Source organism: Pipistrellus kuhlii, unplaced genomic scaffold (assembly GCF_014108245.1).
Source record: "Pipistrellus kuhlii isolate mPipKuh1 unplaced genomic scaffold, mPipKuh1.p scaffold_m20_p_8, whole genome shotgun sequence".
Lineage (NCBI taxonomy): Eukaryota > Metazoa > Chordata > Mammalia > Chiroptera > Vespertilionidae > Pipistrellus > Pipistrellus kuhlii.
The window spans coordinates 53,801,237-53,814,007 of NW_023425584.1; the positions used below are offsets into that span (position 1 = coordinate 53,801,237).

General features: G+C 38.5%; 1 protein-coding gene across 7 annotated transcripts in view; it reads right to left on the reverse strand.

Moving 5' to 3' along the window:
- KLHL2 (kelch like family member 2) overlaps positions 1-12,771 on the reverse strand; it is a 77,692-nt gene that overhangs the window by 39,471 nt on the left and 25,450 nt on the right. For 3 of the 7 annotated variants that reach the window (XM_036423227.2, XM_036423226.2, XM_045576889.1), the window contains one exon: positions 6,022-6,143. The exons of the other annotated variants lie outside the window; for them this stretch is intronic. In XM_036423227.2, the coding sequence (XP_036279120.1) occupies positions 6,022-6,143 (122 nt within the window). The remainder of the gene's footprint in view (positions 1-6,021; positions 6,144-12,771) is intronic. 7 annotated transcript variants of the gene reach the window in all.

Below are 12,771 nucleotides of genomic sequence, written 5' to 3' on the forward strand. Positions count from 1 at the left end.
GTACTTTTTTAAAAGAAAGAAAATAAAAATATTTAGAGTGTACAGTACATGTATTGTTTTTTAAGTGATTTCTCCACTTTACAGCCTTTTTTGATTAAGTGGTCAACAATATCAGCAGGCCTCCTACTAAGGGAGTCCTCCCTTGGGGTGCTCTGCTTTTAGGAATGACTCACAGTTTAAAACACTATACACAAACATACTTCTGGCACTTCCTGTCTACAACAAACAAAACCAACCTGTTCTACACCAACAATAAAATGGACACACTATCTTGAATTTTCTACTGTACTGAGATTGTGTTCCTTATCAAAAAAAATTTTTTTAAAGTCTCTTGGAAAACTCTCATTTAAATTCTGTTCTTTTTCTAAAAGGATGAGATTTCCTATCTCAAATCATTTCAATTTATGCATATTATAAGTTTCATGAACTGTTTAAACTCATCCATTCAAAATTATAAGATGCTTATTAAAATCCTCTGAGATGATAAAAGAACCTGTGGCTGAACACTGAAAACACTTGGGCATAAGAGCATTTACTTAACATTTGTCATTGTCTATTAACATCCTTTCCTTTGTTTTTCACACTGACATCAAGTGAAAAGCTCGTACCTACTTTTAGCAAGCCAAAACAAATACCCAAAGCTGAGAAGGAAATATGTATGTTACAAAACCACAAGTTTAGCAATGAAGTATATAATTTAAAAAATTCCAAGCTCCTTTAGAATTTTCCCTAAATGTTCATCAGCACACCAAATAAAGAAGAGTAAATCTTCAATAACTTTTGGAAAATAAAAAAATGCTTTTTAGTTATAAAAGTATTTTTTTTATTTTTGAATTTATAAGCTCTCTTTTTAAGCAACTCTAGTTAATTACGACTTAATAGTTGTTGTCTGATTTGAACTAATTAACCTTCCAGAGCTTCCTTATTTGCAAAATAGAGCAATACCTACTTAATTCGGTAGTGAATATGTAAAATGCCTAGCACATAGCTGAAAATAAACCCATGTGAAAACTCTTCAGATGTACATAAAGCCAAGTATTCTTTTTTTTTTTTTTAAGGGAGGTGTTTCTCTTCTTTTCTTTTTCTCTTTTTTTTCTTTTTCTTTTTTTTTTTTTTTAATATATTTTATTGTTTTTTACAGAGAGGAAGAGAGAGGGATAGAGAGTTAGAAACATCAATGAGAGAGAGACATCGATCAGCTGCCTCTTGCACACCCCCTACTGGGGAAGTGCCTGCAACCAAGGTACATGCCCTTGACCGGTATCGAACCTGGGACCTTTCAGTCTGCAGGCCGAAGCTCTATCCACTGAGCCAAACTGGTTTCGGCTAAAGCCAAGTATTCTTAATAGTGAGGGACATAGAGAAACAACAAAGTACATGAATTCTCTCAAATTGTGGGCAAACCTTGTGATTTGCTTACGTGCACTTGACTTGGAAAAGGATCCAGTTTTTTTTTAGATTCTCAAAGGAGTCCATGACCCCAAGAAGTTTAAAAGCCTGCTTGATAGTTGCCTTTGGCTTTATTTTCTCTGTCCCCAGACTCATATAGTTTACAAAATTTGACTGAAAACTCTAGAAATAAGCTAAACTTAGTTACTCAAAGCAGCAACAACAAAAAGTTCAATTAAAATCATGGTCATGGTAAGATATGTATTCTTTTATTTCTCTCTTAAAAATAAACTTCTCTGTGCAGCTGCACCACAGCAACAACTATGGCAATTCATCTGCCACCCAGAGGAATGTGTGATAAGGACTCAAAATCCAGGGTGTTGTAGCCCTCCAAAAGATATGTTTACCCCAAACCTGTGAATATGACCTTATTCAGAAAAAAGGGTGTCTTCAGATATAATTAAGAACCTCAAGATGAGATAATTCAGGGATTAGGATATCCTTATAAGAGGCAGAAGAGGAGAAGACATACAGGGGAGAAGGTGATGTGAAAATGGAGGGAAAGATGGAGTGATGCAGCCACAATCCACGGGATGCCTGTGGCATCTTTCCCTAGAATTTTTAGTGTGTGGCTTTGCTGACACCTTAATTTCAAACTTGTAGCTCCAGGAACTATAAGATAATAAAGTGCTGTTGTTCTAAGCCACACATACAAAAAAAAAAAAAGAAGAAGAAGAAGAAGAAGAAAAGAAACAAACTTAAACTCACTTGGCCAAATTATTTCCCAGTCTTGCTATAAATAAAATACCCAAGTGCTAAGCAAAAGTACAGCAACACACACACAAACAGAGAAAACTTAAATTGCCAAGAATTAAAGCCCAGTGTTTGTATAATACAGGTAAAAATTGTCTCTTCTTTGGAATTAAATTTTTAAATACTTCATTCCCTCATTCTGACTCAAAGTCAGGCAGCTATTTAAACAGCTATTACCGTATACATATACACGTATTTTAATGTGCTGTGATAAGCAGATTCTAAGTAACACAGAAGGCACCCTAAACTAGGAATCAGGAAGCCAGGATTATGATCCTGCTCTGTCACTGACTGACTCTCACACCTGGCCCTCAGTATTCTAGGTTCTGTAATCCTACATAAGACATGCAATCCCAACCTGAAACACTGAGATACCTGCTATCCTAAAATTGCACCTTATTACTAAAACAGAAACTTAAAAAAGAGAGGTCACCTGACAGAAAGTTTGATTCTAGGTCTAATGAGAAAATATACCTAAGGTCAGAAACCTTTGAATTACAGACTGTTCTGTCCCCACTTCGGCACTCTCAAGGCAGAAGTACTCAGAGTAGGGTTTCAGTTGGGGCCATTTCATGCGTTAGCTCACCACGAACAAGAACACCAGTCACCTCCCACTACACCATGCCTTTCTTTAGGGTGAACAGCACTTACAAGAAAGACTTAACAAAGTATAGACTAGGGGTGTAGAACTCTATCAGAGAAGGGGCCAAAATCTAAAATCCAGCCTAAATCGCGGGCCGCATGGTTTACTGAACAGTCGTAAACTGTCATTGTGATGGAAACGCAGCGGAGTGCAGTGATGACAGCGCGGTGCGGGCCACATTGCAAGGCCTGGCGGGACGGATTTGGCCCCCGGGCCTTGTGTTTGACACATGTGGTATAGACAGACAAAAATATTGATAGACAAACCCTTATTCACATTTCACTGAAAAATTCTTATTACAGAAAAGACAGCTTATTTTAATCCATCTTATTTCTAATCTGCCTTTTCCAAAACAAGTATTTTTCAATGGAAGATAAAATAAATTTTAATATACCAAGATTACCCTGTGTTGAAGAGACAACCCTCTTCCCACAAAAAAAAAAAAAAAAAGCAACTCTATGAATGCTAAGTATTTAATAAGTGGGTCAAATAGATCTCTTTGAATATATTTTTTGTAAGAGCTACAAAATATACACAAAAGGCAAATTAGCATGGCAAGAGATTTTTCTGAAAGGCTGTGGTGACTAATATTTCAGGACTAGACCATGATACTTATTAAAAGAAACATGAGAGTCGACCTTCACCACAAAAACTACTACAAACAGCATTCAGAGCTGAATTCGCAGTTTAGTCTCTGAGGCCTACACCATCTATTCCCATTTCCCCCATGTGGTACATTGTGTGAATCAAAGAAACCAAGCAGTAATTCATTTGTTGGAAGTCCAGATATAGAACACAATCAAGGCCCACACACTCAATTTTTCAAAAAGAGGGAGCAAAAAAACACCCCAAATAAGATCTTATTGAAAATAATGCCATAGAAGCCAGCAAAGAGTATGACCGTACAGAAAAGATCAGACTGAAATTACGTATCAGTGCTGTGATTGCATGACATATCCCACACACTTTCCTCCCTGTTAAAAAAAAAAAAAGGTTCACCTCCCACCTAATTCACAATTTCATGCACAACTTCAGTATCAACCAAAGTTTTTCTAATGCTTTTCCCCATGAGCAAGACTTCAAGCAAAGGTTAATGAGGCCACCTGGGAAAGATCGCCACTGCCAATATTTCAGATCTAATAACAGCAGGTTTTTACAAGTTAAAGTGCAAAGATTTCAGTCTCCACACTCAAATATCCTGCAGCGCATTTCAACTAATTACAAGGGAAGAAAGACTGAACTCACAACTTCCTATCTGTGCAAGTAGAATTTAGAGATTATTTCTTAAGAAGTTAGTCCTGCCCTGGCCAGGTGGCTCAGCTGATTGGAGTGTCACCCAATACACCAAAAGGTTGTGGGTTCGATTCCTGGTTGGGGCACATACCTAAGTTGTGGGTTCAATTCCAGGTTGGGGCACATAAGGGAGGCAACCAATTGATGTTACTCTCTCACAACAATGTATCTCTCTCTCCCTTCCTTTCTCTGAAAATCAATTAAAAAAAAACCCCAAACATATTCTCTAATGAGGATTAAGAACAAAAGTTAGAAGTTGGTCCTAATTCTTTTTGTGGTCCTTAAAACACAGTTTACCTATTGGAAGGGGTATAAATAAAAACTTTTAGATAGCAATTTAGCATATCTATCAATAATTAAAATACACATGTACCTTTTGGCCCACCAATTACATTTTGAGGAATCTATTCCTAAGAAAATTTTTAATGCAATTTAAAAAACGGTGATCCACTACAGCATATGGAGTATCACACAAAAGAAAAGGCAGGGCCCACATGTACTGATGTGTAAAGAATTCCAACACACTTCATTCAGTGAAAAGAGCAAGTTGCACAACAGGTATAGTAAAAATATGCTTATGTCAAGAAAATGGGGTGTGTGTGTGTAACCGCATAGACAATGTGTGAAAGAAATCACAGTAAACAGGTTACTCTCTGAGGAAAGAGAGCAGTAATCAACGTGTTGGGCTGGGTGAGCATGAAGGGGAGGGCCCAAAAATATTTTTTCCATTGATGTTTAGAGAGTGAAAGGAAGGGAAGAAGAGAGGAAGAGAGAGAGAGAGAGAGAGAAAGAGAGGGGGGAGAAACATCAATGTAAAAGAGACACACCAACTGGCTTTTTCCCACATAAGCCCAGTGGGGGTGCAGGATCAAACCTGCAAACCAGGTACATGCCCTTGACTGGAAATTGAACCTGCAACCCTTTGATGCTTCAGTGCGCAAGCCGACACTTTAACCATTGAACCACACTGGTCAGAGCAAGTGCAAATTTAAAGACACATTTTCACTTTCTACTTCATATACATCTGTATTATTTAAACATTTACATTACATATATAAAACATTTGTTCTTTATAGAAAGTAGGAACAATGCAATGTCGAATTCTAGCTAAACTCTAGAAGTACTTAAAGAGAATCCTATATAATAAAAGGCTAATATGCAAATCAACTGAATGGTGGAACAACTTGTCATTATGACACGCACTGACCACCAGGGGGCAAACGCTCAATGCAGGAGCTGCCCCCTGGTGGTCAGTGTGCTTCCGTCGGGGGAGCGCCACTCAGCCAGAGGCCGGGCTCACAGGCTAGGGAGCGCAGTGGCAGTGGCAAGAACCTTTCTTGCCTCAGCAGCAGTCGGACATCCCCCAAGAGCTCCCGGACTGCAGGAGGATGCAGGCTGTCCTGAGGTACTCCCAAGTGCATGAATTTCATGCACTGGGCCTCTAGTGCTAAATTAATAAAAGAAGTAAAAAAGGCTGTTGGTAGTCAAGAACATCCTTTGTAGATTTTAACCTTCAAGAGAATAAAGACAAATGTGGGCAGCATCAACCAGTAGTTATAAATGAATATGACAGCGTTTTTATAAAAGAATGAGTGTCAGTCAGAGAATAGAAAGATTTGTGTCTTAGAACTTTAAGAATATAAAAAATACTGAAATCAGAAGAGATATAATTATTCCAAATATCTCTCAGAAATAGTTTTAACAACGAATTACACTACTTTGGTACAAAATGTATTCTGGGTGGTTATGCACTTTTGATTTTAAAAACTGGCATGGAAAATGGAGGACATCTGCAATAGTGTCAACATTAAAAATTTTTAAGAAAAAGAAGAAAGAAACCTGTCATGTATAAAGCACTGAATGGTATGGGGTGTTTATCTTACCTGTACGTTTTCTTCTGTAACCTGGATTTCTGCAGTGTAAACATAATCGATTAGCATCCTCAGGGTCCAGCCATCTACCTCTTTTATTCGGACTCTTTTTGCTCGGCTCTCACTCATCTCACCTAAAACACAAAGAAGTAAGAGTGACACTACAACAAAACACTGCTTCATTGCAGGATAATTCATGGTGGCCAAGACCCGTAGACAACTTGGATTCTTCAATAGATGACTGGAGAAAGATGTGGTATATATATACAATGGAATACTACTTGGTCATAAGAAAAGATGAAATATAGCCATTTGCAACAACATGGATGAACCTTGAGACTATTATGCAAAACAAAATCAGTCAGAAAAAGCTAAGAACCATGATTTCACTCATATGTGGGATATAAAACTGAAACTCACAGACACAGACAACAGTATGGTGGTTACAGGGGGAAGGGGGTGGGGGTAGGTAAGGGTAAAGGGGCCCAAATATATGGTAATGGAAGATGATCTGACTTTTGAGTATTGGGCACACAGATCATGTACCATAGAAATGTACACTTGAAACCTACATGATCTTATTAAGCAATGTCACCCCAATAAATTTAATTTTTTTTTAAAAAAGAAAAGCCTAGAGGAATCTATAATTACACAAAATCCCTTTGGAAGCACAAACCCTGGGAGAAAGAAAAAATAATAGTGACATACATTTAACTGCCTGCTTTCCTGGGGATTATCTCTGACAAAGCTCAGAAAGAAGTTGTTCTTCTAGGAGCTAAAATACCTCAAAAACGTACCTGCTACTTCCCAGGGAGGAAAGCATACATCAGTATCACAGGGAAGGAGAAATAGTTAAGAGAAAAAGGTACATATGTCTATACAGCAGGAAGACAGGGGACTAGGTTATGTGTCTGCTGTTATAGCCTGTTTCTCTCCCCAACCCCTTAAAGAAAAAGGATGGGGAAGGAGGATTGAGGAACAAGGAAAAATAATTCTTTCTCTGCATATGTCACCCTCCCCTATCCTAGGCTCTCTGGATCTTGTGGATAGACTAGATTTGTATAATCTGGATGCTCTTGTGTGTCCAAAGTGAAGATACTTAGGTGATTCCCATGAGGGCTTTTAGAATTAGCCACATCTAACTGATCTATATGGGAACTTTTAGAATTAGCCATGTCTGCTAGACCTATAGGGCCCTGTGATGTGAAAACTCCTGCATGGCCTGGGTTCAGTCGAGCGTAAAGCCATAGTTCTCAAGGAGTGAACTCACCCCCTGGGATTTAAGCATCTCTTAGCTTAGGCAAAAAGAAGTATGACTTTAATTTATACATGTAACTGAAAAAACAGTCCTCTGCCAAGCAGTTGTTAATATTACAGTTTTTACAGTACCGCTGTAAGCTACACTTTACTAATTTATATATTCCTTATGTTATTTTTATACAAATTATCTCTCCCCAGAAAAATGTGTCTACTGTCAACTAATTCAATGCCAATCATATACTGCCTCAAAAACTTTTTAATCTTTATTTTTCACATTCATTTACAAAAACCACTTGCCACAAATTGCATTACAAGTTTAAAAAATCCCAAGAATCAAAACACACACTCAAGAGAGTTGTAAAAGCTATTTCGATCTAATTCTAGTTGTAACATATTACCTTAGTTACTGCCCTTTGATGTGTTCAAAGAGGAAATCTTTAAACAGTATGGTTTTGTGAGATGTATTTCTGATAATGCATTTTTAAAAAGATATCCAATCCAACAAGAGTTCATCTTGTGTCATTTTTAACATCCCATAGTTTCTCTCTCTGATTAGTGTTTGGTTTCTGTGTTTTGATCATGCAGCACTCCAAAGTTATTAACAAGGCTATCCACACAGACACAGTCACTGACAACTTGAGGGTCATTTTTTACTCTCCCTTCTTTATTTAGCCATCCATCCCACTGTTCACCAAAACCTCAGACATATCTCAAATCCCTTCTGCCACTCTGCCACTGGGGCTCCCATCACCTCTTGCCAACCTCTCTGCAGGAACCTCCTAATTCTTTTCTTGCCTCTAGAATGGGCCTCACAGACCTGACAGTGGCATCCAGAAGCCCTCAGCAACTCCCACACAGACATGCAAGCCCCTTCCACATCCACCCTTGCTTCACTATCCGACCTCCGACCTCTCTCCTACTTCCAGTCTTAAAATATACCAAAAAGGAACTTTTTGTACTTTTCCCCACACAGCAAGCAATAACCCACCATGCTTCTGATGAGCTCTGTCCTCCTTGTCTCCTCAAGCCCTCCTTCCCCAGGCTAATCCCCACACATGCTTTTAAGATTCGCCTTGCCTACTGGTGACCTAAGGCTGGGTTAGGCTCTTACCATGAGGACACTTGAGTACTTCCTGCAAATCTACTCGTCATAATAATACCTAGTTCTCCCCATCTGGATTCTGTTTTTAAAATATGTTTTTACTTATTGCAGAGGAAAGGAAAGAGAGAAACACCAAATTAGCTGCCTCCTGCACTCATACTCCCTATTAGGGATCGAATCTGAAACCCAATCAGGTGCCCTGACCAGGAATTGAACCAGCGACCTCATGGTGCATGGGGCAATACTCAACCAACTGACAACAGCTACGGGGCCTCACCTGAATTCTTGAGCTTCCGGAGAGCAGGGATGACATCTGTATCTTCTCTCTCTATCTTATGATACCCAATAAATACTGGTTTGATGAATGAATGACTAAAAGAATGAAAAGTAAAACAAGTGCCAATATAAGATGTGGCATCATTATTTAATATAATTAACTAGAGGCCCAATGCACAAAATCTGTGCCTGGGTAGGGTCCCTAGGCCTGGCCAGCAATCAGGGCCTATCAAGTTCCCCGCCTCTGTGCCTCCCCCTTCCCTCACTCCCTCAGGTCCCCGCTGCTGCCACTGCCTCCTCTGGTTGCCTGCCATATTCTCTTTCCTTTCCTCTGCCCTTTGGTGGTCAGTGCATGTCATAGCAAGTGATTCAACTGGCCAAACTTCTGAGGAGGCAATTTGCGTATTAGCATTTTATTATAGAGAATAATACTCAAGTTAGTCTTGAACAAGGGCATTCTTGAACATACACCAAACATTCTAGGCTGAGCTAAGCACTTTCACTAGTGAACTCTGAAACATCTCGACTTTTTTTTGAGAAAAGAAATGAAGTATTGCCCTAGCTGGTTTGGCTCAATGGACAGAGCTTTGGCCTGTGGATTGAAGGGTCCTAGGTTCGATTCCAGCCAAGGGCACATGCAGGGGTTGTAGGCTCGATCCCCAGAAGGGGGCATGCAGGAGGCAACCAATCAATGATTTTCTCATCATTAATGTTTCTATCGCTCTCTCCCTCTCTGAAATCAATAAAAATATATTTAATATACATATATAAAAATAAAATAAAAAAGGAATGAAGTCCTTCAAATTGTAAAAACTTAAGGACATATGTGTGAATAGGAATATTTACATTTTAAAGAAGTTTAATCAGGACTCCAGAAGCCCAGCACAAACTGGTAACTTTATTTACCCCTTTTAAAGTTCTAAAAAGTTAATGGGTTTAAGATGGCAAACATAAAATCATTTCAATAAAAAAAATACTATCGTTCTAATTTCAGTTATTGTTTTAGCATATAAAAATATTTCAAAAAAAAACACAGAAAAGTATAATACAGAAGCTTCTCATATGCTGAAACCCTAAGAAGTGAATGATAAGTTTACAGCTATATTTAATAAATAATATGTATTCCATTACTCCTCAAGCTCCACTTGTCATCTAGGTTAATCATTACTGACCTTTTGATCTCTATTAGTCTTGGGTTACAAAGACACTACTGTCACACGTATTTTCATTCTGGCAAGCTGACCCGAATGCCCTGCCAGCCACTCTCTGGTGGTCATGGTACATAACTCTCCAGTTCTACAACTAATCTAAGGCAAACATGGGAACTGCACTCCCCTGCCAGTTTTGATCTAGTCTGAGTAACTTCTGGAAGCGGTCTCCTAGCTTCTAAAAGAGAGAATGACAATCATCCTCCTTCCGTGTGCTGTGGAGTTCACTCTGGTAGGAATCTTGCATTCAGGAGGGGAAGCAACTTAAGGATAAAATTTTTATTGAGAACAGAGGGTGCAGATACAGCAGATACTCCTGTACAAAAGGAGTTGCAAGCTGCAGAAGCAATCATGCCTGGTGCCCAGCCTACCTTCCCATTATGACAGAATACAGCTCCTTACATTGTATGGTTTAAATGGTGCACAGCCTAACTTATGCTCTTTATGTGCAATAACCTATTTCATTTCCTTCACAGCACTCAGTTATCTTTTTACATTTACTCAGTCTATCCTTTCCTCCTCTCTCCGATGAGAATCATGAGTACAGATTTGTTTGTCTTGTTCATCTCTACTATCTCCAAAGCCTAGGATAATGTCTGGCACAAGAAGATGCTCAATAAATATTCTTTGATAAATGAAAACATGAATCTAGACAAATGTAACCATACATACCACTATTTATTTATTTATTTTTTAAATATATTTTATTGATTTTTTACAGAGAGGAAGGGAGAGAGATAGAGAGCTAGAAATGTCGATGAGAGAGAAACATCGACCAGCTGCCTCTTGCACACCCCCTACTGGGGCTGCGCCCGCAACCAATGTACATGCCCTAGACCGGAATCAAACCTGGGACCTTTCAGTCCGTAGACCAACGCTCTACCACTGAGCCAAACCACTATTTTTAAAAAATATATATATTTTATTGATTTTTTACAGAGAGGAAGAGAGAGGGATAGAGAGTTAGAAACATCAATGAGAGAGAATCATCGATCAGCTGCCTCTTGCACACCCCCTACTGGGGATGTGCCCGCAACCAAGGTACATGCCCTTGACCGGAATCGAACCCGGGACCTTTCAGTCCGCAGGCCAACGCTCTATCCACTGAGCCAAACCAGTTTAGGCAAAAGAACCTCACTTACTAATCATTTAAATGATAATCTGTCTTCTCCAATTCTAATTTACCTTACCGAATCATGTTCAATGTGACAAAAGGAATAATCAAGCCCTGCCCATTGGGGCTCAGTTGGTTGAGTGTCATTTCCTGCATCGATTTGATTTCCAGTCAGGGTGCACACAGGAGGCAATCAATCAATCTCTCTCTTTCTCACAATGATGTTTCTCTATTTCCCCCTCTCTCTCTAAAATCATAAAACTTTTTTTTCAAGCACACAGAAGGAGTGAAAATTAAAGTTTAATATTTCCCCACTGCATTTCAGATACTTTAGCCTCAAATTTGTAGGCAAGACAGTTTTTTTAAATTCCACATTTGTAACAAATAATTAAAAAACACAAGAACTCAACTTGACCCATTCCTTCTCAAGTAACAGTTTAACTTGGCCTTGCTGTAAATAGGTCCATATCTCACAAAGTAAAAACCTGTGACTAAATCACAGAATTACTTTTCAACTCCCTTCTCCATCCAAATACTTAGAACTAAGAGGAGTATCAGAATTATTTTTTTTAGGTGCTAGAATTTGAATGGACACTCACCTACAGTTTATGGGAGATTAAAAACAAGGGCCAAGAAAGGTCATATGCATATTCCCCATTTTCTAAGAGGGTGAGTCATGGGGAAACAAGAGTAGGGTAACGTCCTGTGCCACTGTAAACGCTTCTGATTACCCACTGAGGAGGAGAATATAAATATATGTGGTGTATGACAGAGGAGAAATATGCAAAGGTCTATTTGTTGATCTTCACTCTATTTTTTATAGTAAATTTTAACAGGGCTTCAGACCAAGACAACTCATATTCTAGCAAATATTAAATGAATATAATATGCACATTAAACTACCAAATCTCCATATCTTCTCTACCTAATCTCTGTCAAACTGTTGACTATTCAGTGGATTCAGGAAAAAACATACAAAGATTGCCAGATAAATAAACAATATCTCTTACTGAAGAAGCATAAAAGCCTAGACTATTGAGCAGATGAAAAGATGCTCAATATCGTTAGTTATTAGGGAAGTGCAAATTAAAATGACAGGAAATGTCATTTCATACTCATTATAATAACTACAGTTAAAAAAACACAACAGAGGTTAACAAGTGTTGGCAAGGAAGTTGGAGAACTGGGAACCCTGGTGTATTGTTAGTGGGAAAATAAATGGATGCAGCACCATGAAAAACAGCATAGTAGCTTTATTGTTATTGTTCACAGTATTACAGATGTATCCCCTTATGTCCCCCCCCACTCCACCCAGCCCGTGCCCCACCCCAGGCCTTCACTACACTATAGCCTGTGTCCATATGCTGTGCATATATAAATTCTTTGTTAATCTCTTCCTGCCCCGCCCCATCCCTTTGAAATATATCAGTCTATTGGATGCTTCAATGTTTCTGGATCTTTTTTGTTGATCAGTTTATTATATTCATTAAATTCTTCATAAAAGTGAGATCATATGACATTTGCCTTTCTCTGATTGTCTTATTTCACTTAGCTTAATGGTATCCAGTTCCCTCCATGCTATCTCAAAGGGTAAGAGATTCTTCTTTTTTATAGCCTCACAGCATTCCATGGAATAAATGTACCACACTTTTTTTTACCCACTCACCTACTGATGAGCTCTTGGGCTGTTTCCAGTTCTTAGCTATTGTAAATAATGAGCATAGCAGTTTTTTAAAAAAAAGTTAAAAATATAAATTTACCACATAACCCAGCAATTCTACTCTTAGATATATATCCCTATG